General features: G+C 60.8%; 1 protein-coding gene across 1 annotated transcript in view; it reads left to right on the top strand.

Moving 5' to 3' along the window:
* Positions 1-21,264, top strand: part of ADAMTSL4 (ADAMTS like 4) — a 72,489-nt gene that overhangs the window by 37,532 nt on the left and 13,693 nt on the right. Inside the window, 1 exon segment of the mRNA XM_005293802.5 lies at positions 7,572-7,674. Coding sequence (XP_005293859.3) covers positions 7,572-7,674 — 103 coding nt within the window.

Below are 21,264 nucleotides of genomic sequence, written 5' to 3'. Positions count from 1 at the left end.
GGCAGGAGCAGCATCTTGTCCGCGTTAGGAGTTTACAGCCCGTGGAAAGCAGCTGCTGTCTGGGCTGAGGGGGAAGCCGGGGTGGGCTGTGGGGTCTCTCTGTTAAAAGAAGGTGGGTGAGGAGTCAGGACTCCTGGGTTCTATTCCCAGTGGTTCTGGTGTGTTTATCCGGGGCAGCGTTGGTAACCCGGCCGTGTGTTGCAAAACGGAGCTTTCCCTGGCTCCGCCGAGCAGTCCCCGGCCCCCCCAGCCCTTCCTGCGCCAGCGTCCTTAGGAACCAGAGGCCCCCGAGCAAAAGCCAAGTCGTGAGCTGACGTTTGCCCTTTGTCCTGCGTGTTGTGCAGTCAGGGAGCGCCACACGCAGCCGTTGTGATCAGCTGGCGTTCTTCGCCCGCTTGGGCACACGGCCGCACAAGGCGCCAGCAGTCGGAGGATCAGGCCCTCGGCTGGGGGAGTTTGGGATTTGGAGCGGCGGGCCCTGCTGCTAGGGGTGTGCGGCCGAGGCTTGGGGACAGTGGAGCCGGGAATCTGGGTGTCACTCAACAGTTGGCTGTCATCCGGCCTGTAAGCACCCCGATGCAGCCATCTCCTTCACACATGGTCCCAGCGTTCGGCTGTCACTGGAGGCGAAAGGCTCCCTATCTTGTTCCCAAGCCCCGAAGTCAGCCAAGGCCTCGCATGCAGAAGCAACCCAGAGAAGAGCTGATTAATAATCCGATAAAACGAGCCCTAGCTCGTCTCACCAGCAGATCTCAAAGCGCTTTGCAAAAGGGGCCGGGATGATTCCCCACTTTTTACAGCTGGGGAAACCAGGGCACGGCCCGGGGCCGTGACTTGCCCCAGGTCACCCCGCGAGCAGTGCTTGGCCTAGAACCTGCGTGCCAGGCCAGTGCTTTGCCTACTAGGCCACAGGATTGCGGTAGCACCGAAAGGCCCCAACTGGGCACTGCAGAGTGTGAGACGGTCCCTGCCCTCTTGCTCACAGCCAAAGGGGAAACTGAGGCACGACAGCCAGCCACAGTCACCCAACAGGTCAGTGACAGAGCTGGGACTGGAGCGCTGGAAGCAGCTGCCCAGTGTCCTTGTGTGAAGGGGCAGCGGGGCTGTATTGGCAGCTACGCTTCCGAGTGCTGGAAAGGCTCCGAGGCAACATGGGACAGAGCCCCAGTGGGCGTAAACCGGCTTCGCTCCAGATCGACGCCAGCAGCAGACTTGGCCCTCAGCTCTCAGCCTGACTGTGTCATTCCTCGAGGTGCCGTTGTTCTTGGGGAGGAAGGAGAGGGGGCCCCAAACCTTTTGAAATCTCTTTCCCTCCGCCCACCTCCACTGCTTCTCCGGCCCGGGAGGGGGCAGATGAAAGTGCCGGGCGCAGGGCGGCTGGGTCCCTGGTGGGGAACTCCCGGCCTGGGTGCTGGTGCTTTCCAGCGTCCCTGGAAATGAAAAGAAAAACGTGGGAAATTTCTGATGCGGACACGGGGGCCTGGAAGGGCTTGTGGGAGGAGGTTGTGTGGCGGGGCTCTAGATTACTGGTTTGAATGCAGCCTGGGGCATTACAGGGGGACAGTCATTACGCCCATCTGGAGCTGTTTGCTGTTGGCCTGCATGGAATGAGTTGCTAGTTCTCAGCCTAGGACCTGTGTTGCCGAGTAGTAGAGTAGGACTCAGGAGACCCGGGTTCTACCCCTGACCTCTCCTTGCTCTGCCTCAGTTTCCCCATCTGTCAAATGGTGGTAAGATCCTGCTCTGCACTGTGCTTTGAGATCTCCTGATGAAAAGCACTCTACCCAGCGCCGGGGGTCACTGATGCTTCCCCTGGAGATGCTGAGGCTTAGAGGAATCGCCTTCCATCCTTTCGATGAAGGAGCTATAAAAAAAAAACATAGCCCCCCAGTGAAGCTAGCGGGCTGCAGCCAGGCTGGCTGGCTGGATCCGAGGCACTAGAGCAGAGGTCCCCAAACTGTGGGGTGCGGGAGGAACGTTTGAGGGGGGCAGCGGCAGAGCTCTGCTTTGCACCGAGTGGGTTTAACAGCCCGCCCCACGGTACCTGTGCCATCGTTAAAATCCAGCCAAGCACTGTCTGTCTCCAAGGCAGTCCTGAACCAGGCCAAATAGTTTGGCAATCGGTGAGCACGTTCGTTTTCTTAATTTCCTTTTTTGGCTAACGATGAGCCCTCCAGGCCAGGGGCCTTTGGGATGTTGTAGCGAGGAGGCGAGAACAGCTGGGCAGCGATAAACTCCCCAGCTTGCTCCCCACAGCTGGGCCCGCCCCGCCTGGCGTGGGATCGTCCCTCTGTCTGAGGCACCAGGCCAGCTGAGGTGGGGGGTACGGGGAAGGGCCCTGCGTTAAGCAGCAGGGACACAAAGGGAAATGCTGCCTGGGCAGGTCTGTGCCCCTCAACCCAGCCCGCTTCCCTTCAGCCCCGTCTTTTGGCTTCTCTTCCCCCTGCTCCGGGCTCTTCCCAGGTACCAACCCTCCTGCTGCCGGATCCAGGAGGCTCTACCTGCCCAGATCTTTCCGTCTGTCCCAGCCCCAGAGACCTGGGCCAAAGCTGCCCCTTGGGCACCCAGTGCCACCCCTGAGCCCTGGCTGCTGGGTCAGGCATTAAGCTATGTCGAGGGGATGAGGCCCCTGGTCAGATGCTCACGGGGTGGAGGTGGGGGGCTGAGCCCACGCCAGTGGAGTGGATGTTCCCTGCTGTTAAGGGCCATGGCCAACTGGAGGATGTGAGACCCCAGCTGGTGCGGCAGCGTCACCTCGGCCTGGAGCTGGGGACAGGCCCCTCCTGAGGGAGCCCCCCAGTGACCAGGCCGTCTCCTTGTGCCCTTGCAGGTCCCTCAGCGGACGTCCCGGCAGGTGCCCGAGGAGGACGGAGCTGGAAACCAAGTGGCGGGTGCCTGGAGCAGCTGGAGCCCGTGGTCATCCTGCTCCCAGCCCTGTGGGGTGGGGGTCTTGGAAAGGGTCCGCACCTGCCTGCCCCCCTATCAGCGAGCCCCCTGGGGGGGCCCTCATGGCCCACACACGTACGCCCAGCCCCTGTACCCACAGGAACGGGCCAATCCTTACCCACCACGGTCATCCTACCCCCTTCACACTGATGGGGAATCGGGGGCGCCTCTCTCCCCACCGGGGCCTGCCTTCTCCCTCCACAGCGACTCTGCCCTCCCTCTCCACAGCGGCTCCAGCCACACCCGGGCAGCCCCCCCTCCCGCCCGCTACGGGCCCCCGAACAGGTACATCCGCCACGAGTCCTTCCCCTCCGAGCAGCTGCCTTTGTCCCCGCTGCGGGATGCCTCCTCCACGCACTCCAGCCGCGGGAGGGACCCAGCCCTCGCCCCCAGAGCCCCAAGGCGGGAAGAGGACCCGTCCGGCAAAGCAGGCGCTTCCAGCCGCGGCCTGGCCCACTCTTCACGTTGGCTGCGCCACCCGGACGCTCCCGCCACCTCCAGCCCGGAAAGGCCCTTCAGACGCCGCAGCTCGGCCCCGGCGCGGCTGCCTGCCCAGGAGTCACTCCCGCTCTTCAAACCCGAGCGGCGGGGCAGCCACGAGGCGGGCGGCGCAGCCGGCAGCTCCCGACACGCTGCCCTCGGGTCCAAGTGGGCAGTGTCCCCGACGCAGGAGTCCCGCGCCGCCAGGAGGTGAGAGCCAGGGTCCCCTGCGGCACAGCCTGGGCTCGCGACCTGGGCGGGGGAGAGGGAACCGGCTGGCTCGGGCCGTTGGGTAGGTGCCATTTGTCCTCCAGTCTGTGACTGGAGTGCGGGGATCCCGGCACTGTTCCTACTGCCCTGGTCTCTGCTCTGAAGCCGCACTCCCAGCTGGCAAGCTCGGATCCTAACTTCCATAAGCGCCAAAATACCTTGGATCTGGGCATGGAGACCAAACCACCCGTGTCTGCACGGTGGGGTGCGGGCCCCATCACTGTCCTTGTCCACTCAGGGCCGCCCGTCCGGCAACGGCCCCCAGGGCTAAATCCACTCAGAAACTGAAAGGGGTCAGCTGATCCTCACACGCTGCCTGGCCTCATCACCAGGCTGTTGGGGCACCTCGAATGCACTTTGCCTCCCAGCCCCTCCACGAGGCAGGGCTGTTAGCTCCATTGGGCAGATGGGGAAACCGAGGCACAGAGGCACAGATGGGGACTGGCCCAAGGTCACACAGAGGGTTAGAGGCAGAAGTAGGAACTGAACCTAGATCGGCTTAGTCCCAGGCCTTAGCTCTAACCACTGCACCCTCCTTCCTCCCGGGGGCTGCCAAGCCTGCTCTCTCAGCGCATACTAGCTAGGAAGCAGTGTTGGGCGTCACCTGGAATACTCCACGGCACCTGGAATGCCCCCTGGCAACATCAGGGAGAGAGCGCAGATCCTCCCAGTCCAGAAGCCTACCCCCACCCCTGCTAAACTATGGGAGAATCCCCTTGAGCTGTGTGCAGTACAGGGCTCATGACACAAGGCGTGCCATTCTGAAGCCACTCAGTAGGCGCACTCAGGTCTCTGGCTTCCCCTTTGCTCTGTTTACGCAGGGCCTGTAACAACACGTTCCCCCCCTCGTTGCAGGTCTCGAATTCGAGAGTCGATCAAACCGGGGAAATATGGCTACGGGAAGGTGCCCTTCGCGCTGCCGCTGCACAAGGAAGTGGCGGAGGGGGGCACGCCACGGTTCAAGAGACACCCAGGGCCCCCGAGCGACCAGCCACCGCCACCCACCAAGACTCCCAAGCGCAAGGCCAAGGAAGCCCCCAGCCGGGAGAAGGAGCCGCCGGCCAAAGGCGAGCACCATCCGCACCACAAGCAGAGGAAGGCCATGCCGGCGGAGGACTCCGCGCAGCCCCAGCTCCAGGCTGGAGCGCTGGCAGAGAACAGCTCAGAGCTGGCAGGGCATAGGGCGAGGCCCAGAAGTGAGGGAGAGGGGCCTGCTCCACACCGCCAGCCCCACACGGCCGAGCAGGGCAGCGCTGGGCCACTGAAGGCCGAGGCCACAGCCAAGTCCCACACAGGCCCTTCGGAGGACGAGGCGAGTCCTGGAGAGAATCGGGAGCCAGCAGCAGCATCCCCAGAGCTGCAAGGGGCCCGGCATCGCACCAGGGAGGGCACTCCCCAGCTGGGCCCCTCTCCCACGGAGCAGCCGTCCCTGTTTGTTGCTTGGGCTCCGGCGGCCACCGTAGGGCCCGGCGGGGGAGAGCCAACGGCTGTGGAGGAGACGGGTTCGCAGGAGTCGCGCCTGAGGGCGGGAGCGCAGGCGCCCGCCAAGCGAGGAGGAGGAGACGGGCCCGGGGACGGCACAAGGGGTATCCAGCAGCCTTCCCGCCCTGGGACACCCACGGGAGAGAGGGACCCGAGCAGCGGCCATGCCCCTCGGCCACGGGGGGAGCTGCGCCTCACGCACGAGGTGCTGAAGAACCACAGCTCCACCGTGGAGGCGCAGCTGGCGCCCAAGGGACACGGGGCAGGGGGTGGCCAAAAGGGGGCACCAGAACTCGGCCACCCCCATCCCCACTCCCACCATCGGGCCACAGGAGCACCAAAGCCCGGGCCTGAGGCCACCCACCTGGCCCAGCCAGAGGGAGCAGGCCCTGCTGACCCCCCCGCACGCTCCCATCCCCACCAGTTGGCCCGGCCCCGTGCTCAGAGACAGAACGAGTACCGCCCGGGCAGCTATGGTACCCGGGCCTCCCAGAGCCTCTTTGTGGAACAGCCCTCACCTCACCGGCTGGCAGAACCGGACATCTGGCTGCTCCACCGCGGCAATCCCGTCCAGTTCCAGGCCAGGGGGCAAAGGCCCAGTCTGGGCCTGCACCCAGGCCCCGAGGTGCCCCAGTGGAATCTCTACCACCCTGGCACAGAGACGTTCCACTGCGAGGGGGAGAGCAAGCAGTTCAAAGCCTGCAGGCAGGAGGTAAGGGCCTCTGCTTTCCCTACAGGAGCGCTGGATGCCTCCCCCTGGTGGGACTAGAACTTAGAACCCCATGCTTCAAACCCCCAACAGGAGACTCTCCATTCTCCACCAGCAGTATAGGGCATAAGACACACAGGTGATCAGCTCTGCTTTCCTCCAGGAGAGGGCAGTGCTGGGTACACACCCCCACCCACTTTATTACAGTATTAGCCACCCCATCTTACAGGCGAGAGGGGAAGTGACTTGCCCAAGGTCACCCAGCCCATCGGGAAAAGAACCCAGGAGTCCTGACTCCGTCCTCCTCCACTTTAGCCAGCAGGACCAAACTATCTTGTGGGGCCTGCGTCCATTTAGCAGTAAAAGGATTCAAGTCCATCTAGGGAAGTGGCCGCTGGCGGGGCTGAGAGCGTCTGAGCTGGAAAGGCAGACGACAAGCGATTCAGTTGCTAATGGGGTTTTTCCTGCCAATTTGTCCTTTTTTCTTTGGTTTAATAAACAGTGAAAAAATACACAAATGTCAGGCCCAGCCGGTTCCAGACGAGCCCCGCCGCCGTGCTCCGAGAGTGCAGGGCTTATAAATCACCCGTCCCGCTCGTTTATACAATGCCGGCCAAACCTCCCCCATTGGCTGGCGGGAACTCGCTCCTGTAAATAGCCATGCAGGGCTGGAGGGGCCCAGAGCATGCTGGGAGAGTTACAGGGGCTGTTGGGAAGAAGTTATTTAGGGGCCCCATTGTCTGGTGACTTGAGGTCATGCAGTTAAGGGGAGGGAGCCAGGACATCTGGGTTTGCTCTGTGAGGGGAGTGCGTTCCAGTGGTTAGAGCAGAGAAGGGGGCTGAGCAGGGAGTGTGGTTGGATGGTTAGAGCAGGTGACTGGGAGGCAGGAGTCCTGGGTTCTGTTTCACTGGTTCTCTCTGTGGCCCCGGGCTAGTCGTGTCCCTTCTCTTTGCCTCAGTTTCCCCCCATATAACGGGACAGCCCTTTCCTGCCTCACCAAGTGCAATTCCAGGAACGTTTTCCAAACACCTGAAGATCTTCACAGGGGAGGTGCCCGAGGAGGGCAAGCTCCCAGTGCGATGGCTCCCCCTTTCTGGCAAAGAAAATGCATTCACCGCCCATAGCATCTTTCCCCCCAGCTGGGGCCTCGAGGGCTTTGCTGACTCAAGGGATTGATCCCTTCCATTGAAAGATTGTGGGGTGGGGGGTGGCTAAGCAGTAAGGGGGAAAGGGGATGGGCAGAGAGTGGAAGGAATGGGGTAGGAGAAGAGGAGAGGACGGATGCTGGGGAGGAGAAAGAAAGGATGATGAGCATCGCATGAGCAATTCCTGATGAACAGCTGCCATGGCCCACCCCAGAGGTGGCTGCATTTTGGCACTGGGTAAGCAACCTCTGTTACAGTGTTGCTACATGGCTCTTAACCAGGTGCTGCTCTCCCACCCCCACCGCATTTCAGCAGTGCACAAGTGATCTCTGTGCAGCATTGCTGTGTGGCAGGTAAAGACCTGCCATGCCCCACCCCAGAGGCAGCTGCATTTCAGATCCCAGGGTATTTGTATCTCACGCTGGTGATGGGCACTGATATAGCAACACGTGCCCCCACGATGGGAAGCAGTGTGGAGATCTGCTTGGCGTCTCCTAGCGCCATATTCAGCCGCATCTCAGCCTCCTTTCCCTTCCAGCCGTGCCCAGCCGACCAGCCCGACGCCCGAGCCGTGCAGTGCGCTGCCTTCAACACCCAGGAGTTCATGGGCCGCCTCTACCAGTGGGAGCCCTTCACGGACGGTAAGGGACTGGGAGCCGGTACTGAGATTCGGTGTTCCTATGGTTACAGGGGAGGGGGGAGCCCAGTGGACTCTCATTGCTCTGTCATGGCTTGGCATTCCCAGGAGGTGCCTGCGTCTTTGGTGGGCTGTCCCACACCCTCCGTGTGTTGATTGCTCGGGCTGCAGAGTTGCAGGGTGAAAGGTCCTTGCTCGCCGACGGCTGTCGCCCTGAGACCGTGGCCTGCCGCTGGGGCCTCTCAGGGCTGACAGTGGCACTGCAGAAGGACCCTGTGCTCAGGTTTTTATCTCAGGGGCTGTTGGCTGCGGCCCTTCTCGCTCTCTGGGTCCTTTCCCCTTCCCTTCCTCCCGCGCGGGCGCAAGCACTGCTCCCACCCCCCCCTCGTTCCTGGTGGCCGGGTTTGGTCTCTGCACCTGGAGGACATGTTCCCTGAAGCCAAGGGGCTGTCGGGCCTGTGTACTCACACGGTGACGGATGGGCCCCAGCTGGGCCAGGGCGTGTCTGTCCTGTCGGCTCCAGGGTGACCCACGCCGACGGCGTGTCCGCGTCTCCCAGCCAAGGGAGTGGGTCAGGGAGCTGTCTGGTGGCGCTCGGCTGAGCCCGGCAAACTCGTTTCACTGGTGATGGAAGCACACTGCCCCGCTCCCCTGGCCGAGCAGGGTGTGTGCGGGGTCTCCTTGTGGAGCCTTTCCCACCGCCTGGGTTGCTCTCTGATGAGCCGGTTAGTTCTCAGCAGGACCGGCTCTAGGTTTTTTGCTGCCCCAAGCCAAAAAAAAATTTGCCCCCCCCCCCCCCGCCCTGGTCTTTCTCTCTCTCTGCCCCCCCCCACCCCCACCCCCCAACTGCACCCTCCTGCTGCCCCAGCCCTGGGTCACTGGTAACTCGCTCCCAGGGCGGGTCATTCAGCAGGAATTTTGGATGTGCACAGACACAGACAGGATTGGTTCCCATATGGTTACAGAACTGCAGTAAAGTGGAACAGTTTTCAGCTTGTGTGATTGGAGGATGTCTGGATGCATATTATAAGACTGTCCTACATACATGAGGAAAAGTTGAGGTGCCTTTATTATTCTTTTGTTCCACTCTTTGTTTCTATGGGGAATTTGCCAATGAAATATCACTGTCTTCCTTTTAAACAAATAAAACTAAAACTTAAAATTAAAAAAGCAATGGCTGTTGAAAATAGCAATTCCAGTCTTAATACCACTGGGAAGCATTTCTTGCTCAATTTATTCTACTTTTTCTACAGCAAGTTACAGTGGATCAGTATATTTGATTTGGGAGAAATGAAGTAACAGCTGCCCAAATTGTGCTTGAGCACTCCTGAATTTTGAGGGTGTTCAAATCTGGAAGTAGGGTGACCAGATAGCAAGTGTGAAAAATCGGGACAAGGGGTGGGGGGTAATTGGCACCTATATAAGAAAAAGCCCCAAATATCGGGACTGTCCCTATAAAATCGGGACATCTGGTCACCCTATCTGGAAGACAGGTGCTAGATTCCCTTTCTGAATATTAACTATATCTGGAAAGGAAAAGTCAATTTCTGCTTCCATAGCTCAGAAGTGGAAATCCTCCTACGTACCTGGTACTGTATCTAAAGCTGCCCAGGTCCAGAGCCTCCCCTCCCTTACTTTTCATTTTAAATTCTAGTGGGATCCACATACCTCCCTTGCTAGGCTTCAGATAGAGAGGGGCACTGTCCCTTTAGTCCACCCAATTCCTTCTTTGGGGGAGAGCCCAGGGCTGGGGCGGCAGGAGGTGCAGGTGAGAGCCAGGGCTGGGACAGCAGAGGGTGCGGGTGCGGGGGGGGGTGTGAAGAGCCCAGGGCTGGAGCAGCAGGAGATGCGGATGGGGGCCAGAGCTGGGGTGGCAGGAGGTGCGGGGAGAGCCCAGAGCTGGGGCAGCAGGGGGTGTGGGCAGGGGAGAGTCTAGGGCTGGGGCAACACGGGAGTGCAGGTGGGGAGCCAGGGCTGGGGTAGGGGGCGGCAAAAACCCTAGAGCTGGCTCTGTCCCTACTCACAGCAGGCTGCAACATGAGGTGTCAGTTCCACACTCTGTCCCCCTCCCTTTCCTGTTAATTGCAGCCGAGGGAATGCTGGGAAATGTAGTTCTTTCCCTGCTCCAGGGCTGGCTCTATAGGCAGGGAGCTAACCAAGGAACTACAGCTCCCAGGGCCCCCTGTTGGTTCTCAGCTCTCACGCTGGATTCTTGCGACCCTTGCAAATTTGCCGCCCCAAGCAACTGCTTGCTTTGCTGGTGCCTAGAGCCGGCCCTGTTTCTCAGAGCTCGTTTTGAAGCTGCTCTGGAGCGTAACCCGGGCCTGAGGTTTGGGCAGGGGGTGGGCTCATGTGTGTCCTGTTGAGCACGGCAGCAGTTCGGGGGCTGGCGTGTGCGGAAGCGATTGCATGTGTCTGTGTGTGGCCTGTGAACATGTGGGGCAAGGATGGTGCCTGGATGGACCTACACATATGCTTTGTGTGTGTGTGTCCCTGGCTGTGTCCATGGGCTCCTCCCTGCATGTACCACATGGATCTGCGTGTGTGTTTCATGCGAGCATGGACTGCGTGTGCCTTGCTGGCTGTGAACATGTCTGCAGGGAAAGGGCTTTCTGTCTCTTAAATCACCGCGTCCAGGGCACTTTGGAAGCCAATTAGCTGGAAAACTTCTCTCCAGGGAGGCTGTTGTGCTGAGAAAGGGGGTGGAGGGCTCCCCATGCTAGGGGCTGGGGTCCCAGCAGGGAGCTGGGACATTCTCATTTCCTGCCTCAGCCCCTGACTCTCTTGCTCTGAGTTTGCTCACTTCCTTTCGCTTGTGTTCTCAGCAGGAGTGTGGGAGAGGGGGCACGGGCGGAGGGGGAGGGGGGCAGGACCTTGACACTTCGCAGGTCTCGGGGGCAGCTCCAGCAGGGCTGGATGGGAATTAAGCACAGTGTAAAACTTTGGGAAACAATTTGCTTTGAGTTGGAGATGATTCTGATCCAGAGAGGGTCTGGGGGCGGTTCTAATCTGGGGGGACCAGGCACCAGTTCTGATCTGGGGGAAGCCAAGGGCTGGTCCCAATCCAGGGGGTGTGTGTCAGGAAGCAGTTCCGATCCAGAGGGGACCAGGGGCTGAATCTGATCCGGGCGGGCAGGGCTAGTTCTGATCTGGGGAGGCGACGGGCTTGAGTCCCATTCCTATCTGAGGAATCTGATCTCTCGGTTCTGAGCCGGGGCCCTGGGGTCACTTCTCATCTCATTCAAACTGGTTCTTCCGGTCACTGCTGGGAACCCTGGGGGATCGTCTGTTAAATCAGTGACCACCTCTGGGTGGCAGGCAGCAGCTGTAACCCCAGCCACTGGCCCTCTTTCTGAAACGCCGACCCCTAGGCCCCACGCCCCTCCCAGACCCAGAGATGGAACTCAGGAGTCCTGACCCCCAGCTTCCCCCACCCCCCACTCAAAGCACTAGCAGCAGCTGATATGGGGGGGTGAGGAGTGCCCAGGAAACCCCCTGAGAGGAGCTCCTCTGTGCCCCACAGTCCCCGGAGGCCGAGCCCCAGGCTAAGACATTTCAGCGCCAAGCGAATTGGATGGAGAAAGGTAGAAGCTGTGTGGGTGGGTGGGGGGGGCGAGCGGAGGTTGGAGTCAGCCCCCCATCTCTGTGCTGCGGTGCCCACTCCACCCACCTTTCCCTCCCCGCCGCCTGTGCCCAGCCCCTCCCGCCATCCATGGCACGAGGGCTGACAGGTGTTTTTTGCCGAGTTCGACAGATCCAGCCTTTTCGGCTGTAATCCCCTTTCTCATGGCCGATGGCCTGTGCAGTAATCGTCGAATGGCATCAGCCCCGCGCCCGGTCTGTTATTCTACGCCCCGCCGGCGCTCTCTGCCCAGCTCGGTCATCAGGCAGGGCAGGGCGGCAGGAATCCAGAACCCACGCCAGGTGCCAGCAGGCACCCCATGCCTTGGGCCCGCTGGCTGGCTGCCTTCCCCGACTCTCTTCTTCGTTCTTTTCTTTCACCTTCTCTTTTCTGTCTGTGTCATTCTTTCTCTCTTTCCTTTCCCTCATTGTCTCTTCTTCCTCTCTCGTCTCTCTCCTCCATTCATCTTTCTTTCTTTCTTTCCCCCCAGCTGGCACCCTCCATCCCTGCAGGACCCCTTTGCAAACAATCCCCTGCCAGAGCCCCTTTCCCTCCCCTCCCCCGGCCACGTCCCCGGAACCGCCCTGGTCTAATGATGTGCATAGCAAATTGATTAAGCGCTGGAAGATTTATATCCAGCTGACGCTACACTGTTTGTTGTGCGCCAGGCGCAGCAGAACCGAGGGCTGTGCGAATCTGAGCCGCCAGCCCCTCTGCCTTCCCTGGCATGGGGAGAGCCCATCTCACGTCTCCACCCCGCAGCAGGGGGGTTGCCCCCCTCCCCAGGCCTTGCCCACTGTGGGTCTGGCACTGGGGTGGGGGTCCTTAGCCATCAGGCTGCTGCCAAGAGGGTGTTTATCAGATTCCTTTCTAAACCCAGCCGAGCAGGTGGGAGCAGTGTCTCTGTTAATAACCCTTCGTCCTTCTCTGGCCCCGTCTCACCAAGAATTTCAAAGCGCTTTACACAATGAATCGAACTCACTGGGAGGCAGGGACCAACCGTTTTACAGGTAGGGAAACTGAGGCCCAGAGCGGGGGATGCGACTGGCCCAGTATCACACAGCAGGTCAGTGAAAGAGATGGGCATGGAACCCAGGAGTCCTGGTGCCCAGTCCCCTGCTCTAACCACGGGGGCCACACTCCCCTCCAAAAAGCCAGAAATAGAACCCAGGAGTCCGGGCACCCAGCCCTCCCCATCCGTATTCCCAGGGCTCTGGCATGGGGCATGCCACTCCCGAGTGGGGCAGCCAGTTCCAGGGCAAACGGATCTCTGAGCTCGCGCCGGAGCCGGGTAGCAGAGCCCCCTCCCGCTGAGCTGGGTGGGGGAGTGCAGGGTAGCTAACGAAGCCCTGAGCGTTCATTAAACAATGTTATCAGCGGGCGCCGGCCCTTTCCCTGCGCTCAGTGCCGCAGGCCGCCTAAGCAGCTTTACCCAGTTAATACAGGGACATGGCATATGAACGGCTCTGCGTGGCCAGGGCTGGACCAGCCGGGAGTCCGTGATTAGCTCAGCACAGCTGGGGCCTTTCGGAGGACGGGCCGTTGCTAATCCGGTTCCACAGCAGGATCAAAGGCAGCCGCCCCCTCCCGGCGCCTCTGGGGGATAATTTCAAAAGTGGATTTGCTGGTGCCACCACAGTTCGGATCTGGCGCTGCCGTATCCCCAACTCCCAGTGATGGGCCCGTGGGCGAGAGGCTCATCCCTGTGGGTTGGGGCCCAGATCTCCCACTGAGTCACAGGCCCAGATCTTCTGGTGCATCCCCATGTGTCAGGGGTCAGGATCTCACAGGGTGTCCCAGGGGGGCAGGGGCCTGTTCTCCCAGTGGGGCAGGAGCCCGGATCTCCCGGCGTGTCCCAGTGGGGTAGGGGCCCGGATCTCCCGGCATGTCCCAATGGGGCAGGGGCCCGGGTCTCCCAATGAGTCAGGGGCCCAGATCTGCTGGTGCATCCTCAGGGGGTCAGGATCTCATAGGGTGTCCCAGTGGGGCAGAGGCCCGGATCTCCCGGCATGTCCCAGTGGGGCCAGGGGCCCGGATCTCCCGGCGTGTCCCAGTGGGGCCAGGGGCCCGGATCTCCCGGCGTGTCCCAGTGGGGTAGGGCCCGGATCTCCCGGCGTGGCCCAGTGGGGTAGGGCCCGGATCTCCCGGCGTGTCCCAGTGGGGCCAGGGGCCCGGATCTCCCTCAGCTGACCAACCGCTCCAACCCCCTGTGCTCTGCCTTATGTGCCCCCCCCCCATCTTGCATTGTAAAGCTGGCCCTGTAGGTTCAGAGCCCGCACTTTGATTTGGGGGAGTTGTTCTGTCTCGCAGCTCCTTCCAGGAGCTAAAGCTAGCCAGAGCCCATCCCGATGTGCAGGATCTGCTCCCCGTCCCATCCTGATGTGCAGGATCTGCCCCCCCGTCCCATCCCGATGTGCAGGATCCACACACCCTCCCCTCATCCCATCCAGATGTGCGAGATCCTTCCCCTTCCCATCCAGATGTGCAGGGGCATGCCCCGCACACGCACTCCCCACGCATCTACCTTTCTACCGTCCATGCCCAGCCAGCCCTCGGCGGCTGAGCCCCACCGGGGGGCGAGGACATGAGGAATGAATAACGTTTCTGTTCAAACACTGTGTTCTTTCCAGTTGGCCGGGGGTAGAGTCGTGGCCTCCAGCCGCTGAGACAGCACGTTGGGAAAATAAACCCTGGCTGGGTTATTATTATTAAAGGGTCCTGCTCCGGTTGTGCCCCTCCCCCCCCCGAACTGGCACCAGCATCTCTGATTGCTCGCTCTGCCGGAGGAGGGGTGGCGCCCAGGTCGTGTGGCGTGATCCGGGGCAGAATCGAGGCCTCCCACCTGCGCCTCAGGTTGATGCCGTGTGTCCAGCTGCTGGCACGCGCTCTGGCCTCTGGCCAGCGTTAAACCGGCCCCGATGCCCACAGCACGCCAGGGAGAGGGGAGGTGCCAGGCTGGAGGGCAAGGCAGGGTCACCCAATGGGGACAGGGACAGAGCAGATCTGGGCTCAACCTCACCTCCACAGCACCCCTCCCTTCCCTCGAACTCTGGGGGAGGTCAGAACTCGGTGGGTTCAGGTCCATCTGGGTCAGTACTTGGTGGGTTTGGGTCCATCTGGGTCAGAACTCGGTGGGTTCAGGTCCATCTGGGTCAGTACTTGGTGGGTTTGGGTCCATCTGGGTCAGAACTCGGTGGGTTCGGGTCCATCTGGATCAGGGTCACAACTTGGTGATTTTAATTCATCCCATCTAGTTCCAAATGTCCCACCTGATGAGGTTTCCACCCCCGCCTGGCGACGTTTCTGCTGTCTCATTAGTAGGGGCGGCTCTATGTTTTTTGCCGCCCCGAGCACGGCAGTCAGGCAGCCTTCGGCGGCATGCCTGTGGGAGGTCCGCCGGTCCCGCGCCTTCGGCGTACCCGCAGCCGAATTGCTGCCGAAACCGCAGGACCGGCGGACCTCCCGCAGGCATGCTGCCAAAGGCAGCCTGACTGCTGCCCTCACGGCGACCGGCAGCCCCCCGCGGCTTCCCGCCCCAGGCACGCGCTTGGTGCGCTGGTGCCTGGAGCTGCCCCTGCTCATTAGACCCCCGCTGACCCTCCGAAGGCTGCCTCCCACCCCAGCCCCTCTCCCTCTCCCCCTTGGACCAGCCTCAAGAATCAATCTTCCCTTAACATGGCGGCAACCACCCTTTGCCCCTACCAGCGCAGTTTGAGCCCTGGACCTCTGCATCTTGAGCTAAAGGAGTAACGGTCAGTTAGCAGCAGTAGTAGGGTGTTATCCTTGGTGAGGGCTCCCCTGTCCCCCTCAGCTCCCTATGCTGCGCTGAGACCACACCCTTCTTGAGTGTTATTCACCCCCATGCTCCAAGGTGCTGACTGCTTAGCGGTTTGGGGGGAGGGAGGGTCAGGCAGATCGCTCAGGAGGAGACAGATTGAAAAAGAGGCTGGAAATCTCTTTGTTTGACTGCAGGGCTGGGGGAGTCGCGACGCGTGCAGTGTATAAGAATAGGGCAGCATCCCTTTAAACAGTTTGTGAACCCTCTAGCAGTGCTCACCGTGCTCTGCACTGTAGAAGATGCCACACGCCTGCTGCTCTGGCTGGGCTCCGGCAGTGTCTAAAACGAAACACGATGAGCACCAGTAGAGGGTCTGCCCAGAATTAAAGGGGATACCATCCTATTCCTCTGCACCACGAAAGGCTTTCAGGGGCGGGACTTTGCAGCTGGAGGGGAGGCTGGCTACAGAAAAGGTTGCGACCCACTAGCTTAATGCAAAACCCTGACTGGAAACAAGCATTTGCTCTTGGCGCGTTGCACGGTCATTTGTCCCCGTCCGTACGTGTCCATCTCCCACCTGCGCTGTCCCACACTCCCCCCTGTCGGCGCCTGCCCTTGATTTACAACCGGAGCGGCCTGGACTCTCCCCGCGGCGCCACAGCCGGATTCAATCACCCAGGCTGGCGCGGGGCGGGAGTGAGGCCGGGGGTGGGGGATCTCAGGGGGCCCTGCAGACGTTTGCTTCGAAGTATGTGGTGATCTGTCAGGCTGGGGAGCTCTGCCAGGAACTTCCTAGCGTAACAACCAGCCATGTCCCGCAGAGGGGCGGGGGCTGGGAGATCAGGTGCTGATGACCTTTGCTGGGGGCCGGGATGGGGCTGCAAGAAACGAGCGGGGCTGTGGGCGGGAGCCCAGGTGCCCAACTTGGAACCGCCTCGATACTGATCCTTGGGGGGCAGAGAACGTGACACTCAGTGATTCTCAACCTTTCCAGATGACTGTCCCGCTTTCAGGAGTCTGATTTGTCTTGCATACCCCAGGTTTCACCTCACTTAAAAACTCCTTGTTTACAAAATCAGACCGAAAAATACGAAAGTGTCACAGCCACACGATTACCGACAAATTGCTTTCTCATTTCCCCATATAATTATAAAATAAATCAATTGGAATATAAATACTGTACTTCCATTTCAGTGTGAGTCTTGAGCCTGCCTTTCGCTTGTGAGATTTGTCTGAAGCCAGAGCCCCAGGGCTGAAGCATGTGACTCAACTTTACGGGGTCCCCTGTGGCTTGCCACCCCTGCACTTGCGAGCCCCCAGGTTGAGTAACACTGATTGAGATATACCCATCTCATAGAGCTGGAAGGAACCCCAAAAGGTCATTAAGTCCAGCCCCCTGCCTTCACTAGCAGGACCAAGTACCAATTTTTTTTGCCCCAGATCCCTAAGTGGCCCCCTTAAGGATTGAACTCACAACCCTGGGTTTAGTAAGCCAATGCTCAAACCACTGAGCTATCCCTCCCAACTCGATGAGTTAATGTACCCCCTGGAAGTCCTCTGCGTATACGCGTGCCCCTGATTGAGACCCACTGATCTCAAGAGCTGAGGGCCAAGTCTCTTGACTGCCCTGTTTGCCCAGGGTTGTGAAGATCATGGGCCGTAGTGGATGGCGGGGGCTGCGCCGTGAGACTGAATTGGGGGCGGGGAGCCTGGCGCCTGCTTTTGGGGTCACTTCAGGCCTGGGGTGAAATTCAGAGGAGCCGACGTGATTGAGGAGACACAGGGTCATTTTCCCAAGCGACAGGCGTGTCGGGCCAGCTTTTTAAAAAGCCTTTATTAGCCTGGCTCCTGCAGTGGGAGGAGACGATGCAAGGAGTTAGTTACACTGCAGCTGGGGGTGACTGAGCACCTGAGGAGAGGCCCGGGGCCACGTGCTCCAGCCAGGCACCCCAGCTGCCGGGGAGATGTACCCCAAGTGTCACTGCAAGCCAGCGGCTGGGGGCTCTGGCTTCAGACACCTCCGTGCAAATGAACATCCCCGCAAAGGTGCAGCCGCTGCCAGGTAAACCGCCCGTTTGGCTCCCAATGTGAAGGGCGGGGCTTTGATTATGGGGGGGGGGGTTGGTGACTCAGTGAACTCGGTTACCCAGAAACCACCAGTCGTTCTGCCCTGCGATCTGCGGGGTGGGGAGGGAAGCAGCGGGGTAGGGAGGGAAGCAGCGGGGCTGAGAATCCGGCCAAGACTCAGAGGCCTGGGGAAGAAAACTGCCCGGATGGATGGGACATTTGCGTTGGAAACAGGAGAGCAGAAAGTCATCCCAAGTGATTAATGACCTGCGAAGAATGATAGTGGTGGAAAAAGAGGGGCGGTCAGCCAGGCTGGGCTGGAGTCTTCTCCTGCATTCATTCCCCGTCCCTCCCTCTTCCATTTTCACTCTCTCTTCCAATGCTTTGTTCACCCCTGTTTTTCTCCCTCTCTCTAGTCCGTCCCCCCCCCATTTTCCCTCTCAGATGCCCAGAGAGCCCCAGAATCTGCCCCTTCCCCACTCCCTGCAGAATGCGCCCAGAAGATGCTGGGGAGACCGGCTGCTGGGGTCAGACCCCGAGGCCGGCAAGTGGGGTGTGTGGGGGTGGTGGTGGTGGTGGTGGTGGGGGGGGGTATTCATGTGAACCTAGAAACTCCCAGTTTCCAGCCGCTTCCCCTATGGACAGACGCAGTACTGGTATAAGCATCTCTATACCAGTATAACGCCACCATAGCGGGGAGTGGGGCATTGCTTTAACAATAGTATAGCCGTCGTGAAACCAGTGCCCTGTGGTGTGCAGATGCTCTTACATGGATTTAAACCTGGCCCAGCTCCTGCTGGGGGAATGTACAGGTGTAAGTTAAACCGGGAGAAACAGTTTGACGTAGAGACGAGCGTCCGCACCCAAAAGCTGAGCCGGTGTTAACGAAAAGCCATTTAACTGGTGCAGCTTAAATTGACGGGACGAATCTCACGGGCCTAACCCACCTTTATACAGCTGTAACTGCAGCCACAACGCAGGGCCTGCCCCGCTTTATCCCCGCTGGTTTCAGAGGGCTGTAGGTAGGGGTCAGTCCCGTGGCTTAATGCAGAACTGGACTGTCCAAAGAACCTGCCTAGACCAGAGGACAAAAACTCGGCCTAGATAAGCCCTTCGTTTCCTTCATAGCCTTCTTTGAAGGGCTTTAGCAAAGGCATTTGGAAAGTCGAAAGGGCCCCTCTGCCCTTTCTCTTATCTACTGTGGTGCGGACGTGTTCAAAGGACGCGGGTCTTTGCCAGCCCGCCCACGTCAGGGCGAGACGCGGCTCGTCTGAGCAAGCAGCAGTTTGCGTCCCGCTTCGCCCTGGTGTAACTGATTTCCCAGGGCGTCTGGCCAGCAGAGAAGCAGCCCCAGACCTCTCCAGGAGATTGGAGCCGGGTGATTTTCCTTTCCAGGAGCTGGGTTCGCTATTTACTTAAGGGCCTGGTCTGGCTGCTACCGCTGTAGTACCAGAGCATCTCCCAGTCTGTATCCTCACCTCCCGGCTTGTGGGGCTGGGCCACGCTGTTATCCCCCTTGTAGAGATGGGCCACTAAGGCCTGGAAAGGCTAATTAATGGGAGCGAGGCAGCCGATGACCTTGGAGGAGCTGGGCCTACATAACATGTCCAATGCGATACAGGACACCGGTAAAAGAGCAGGGAATCAACCCCAGCTCTTCTAAGTCTGAGGCTACTGCACTAACCACTAGGCCATCCTTCCTCCTCGCCCCACGCCCCCGTGACAAAACCAGGCTGGGCGCTGGCTGCCATCCGGCCCCCAGGCAGAGCTGTCAACGTCCAGGAGACGCACGGCGCGGCTTTTAGCCAGTAGCCCAGCCACCACGTTCTCGTGTTCCTGGGGGAGTGCCCTCCGATCCTGGCTGCGCTTCATCCCACCGGGCTGGCGATGCTGCAGGGAAAAGGTTGGCGAGAACCGAAGGCTGGACGTTGAAGCCAGACCCACCCAAGCGAGGGTGATTAACACCGGAACGAACTGCCCGGGGAAGCGGGGACTTCTCCAGCTCTTGACGTCTTCCGGGCTTTAGCCGAATGCAAGTTTGGGGGGCCAACGGAAGGGCTTTCTCTGGCCTGGTTATACAGGAGGGCGGCCTGGAAGATCCAACGGTCCTTCCATGAATCCTGCACTGGGGCGGGCAGATGGGGCTGGCTCGGGCTGCTCCCTCGCCAGCTTTTCTGCCACAAGGGAGGGGGATTTCAATCCAGCCGCGGAGCGTAGGGGCGTGATTGGCCTGAGGCTCGGGGGGAAATCAGGAGCAGGCACGGCCGCGCCACCGGGGTAAAGCCGGAGTAAGCAGGAGGCGACGGAGTGAAAGCAGCGTTCCCCTCCCCCTCTGTATTATTTCTGCTCCCGGCTAATATTTGGATTTCTGCTAGACGCGGTGGGAGTGGGGCCGCGAGGGGAGGGGCTCGCACAAAAAGCCCTTTGTTCCCTGCCCCGCTATCAGCCCCAAGACTTTGCCAGCCGGGGCTGCCGGGCGAGATGGGGCAGCGAAAGGCCAATCGCTGCACGTCTGGGGGGCAAGGGAGGGAGCCATGTGGATGGGGGGAGGGAGGGAGGGCTTTGGTGATAAATCACCCCCGGAGCCGGCAGCTCTTAGTAAAATAAACTCTGGAAAATGTTAAAAAGTCTTGGCTGCTCCCCCACCTCACCCCGGCCTGGAGCAGGGTGGGGCCGGCAGAGGGGGGTTAACCCTTCTCAGGGCTGCATGCAGCCTGGGGGGCAAGAAGGGCTTGGGACGGACTAGACAAGGTGGGCATTCGATTGCCCCCCCACAACCCCGTTTCATTATCGAGCCCAGGGAGGGGGTTGGGAGGGTTCGGACATTCAGCAGCGACGCCAAAACACCCCGGGCCCGGCCCCCCGCGCCCCAGTACTCAGAGCCGGGCTGGGCTAGCGGGTGGCTGGGAGATCTTGGAAACAAACTGGGGGTGGGGGGGTAGGTTCTCCCCTCTGACTCCCCTCTGAGTCAGTGCCCTGCTAGGGGGCACTGTGCTGTGGGGTGGGGGGGGGGCTCAGAAGGGGGCACTCTCCACTCTGAGTCAGTGCCCTGCTAGGGGGCGCTGTGCTGTGGGGCGGGGGGGGGCTCAGTAGGGGGCGTTCTCCCCTCTGAGTCAGTGCCCTGCTAGGGGGTACTGTGCAGCGGGGCAGGGGGTGGGGCTCAGTAGGGGGCGTTCTCCCCTCTGAGTCAGTGCCCTGCTAGGGGGCGCTGTGCTGCGGGGCGGGGGGAGGGGCTCAGTAGGGGGCGTTCTCCCCTCTGAGTCAGTGCCCTGCTAGGGGGCGCTGTGCTGCGGGGCGGGGGAGGGCTCAGTAGGGGGCGCTCTCCCCTCTGAGTCAGTGCCCTGCTAGGGGGCGCTGTGCTGCGGGGCGCGGGGGGGCTCAGTAGGGGGCACTCTCCCCTCTGAGTCAGTGCCCTGCTAGGGGGCGCTGTGCTGCGGGGCGGGGGGGGGCTCAGTAGGGGGCACTCTCCCCTCTGAGTCAGTGCCCTGCTAGGGGGCGCTGTGCTGCGGGGCGGGGGAGGGCTCAGTAGGGGGCGCTCTCCCCTCTGAGTCAGTGCAAGGGGGGCAGACAAGCCCCAAACCCTGCTCCATCATTAAAGATCCCCCAGCAATCTCTTGTGGCCAATTCCCTTCTGCCGCCCGAATTCACCAGCAGTCCCCCGGACGTGAAATTTTCTTTCCTGTCCCGTCCCAAAGAGCAAGTGCCCTGTTTGCCACGTCTGTGCCCGCCGGGCACAGGGACGCGCCCGCAGCCCTCCTTGGGCTCCTCCGAGATCCAGGCGGAGCACGCTGCCAACGACAACGTTTCTCTGCGAGCCCCCGAGCGGTCCCTGGAGACCCAGAGCGACACCCCCCCCCAGATCCCCAGCCTGGGGTCTCTCTGGCCTCTTACCTTGTCCATTCCCTGGGGTCAGGCCCAGCTGAACGGCTGCTTTTCACAAGGGCAGATAGCCCATGCCCAGAGCTGGGGTTGGGGTGCGTGGGCCACCCGCCGGGGGCACTACTAGTCTGAACCCTACTACTAGTCAGATCAGGCAATGCCCTGATCTGACCCATCCCCCCTGAAAGGCTCCCCTAATCCCCCTCCAGGATATAATAAGCCCCCCGAATGCTTGTCAGCCTCCCCAC

Source organism: Chrysemys picta, chromosome 20, assembly GCF_011386835.1.
Source record: "Chrysemys picta bellii isolate R12L10 chromosome 20, ASM1138683v2, whole genome shotgun sequence".
Lineage (NCBI taxonomy): Eukaryota > Metazoa > Chordata > Testudines > Emydidae > Chrysemys > Chrysemys picta.
The sequence above is the reverse complement of the archived record's forward strand: the minus strand, read 5'-3'. Positions and strand labels throughout refer to the sequence as shown.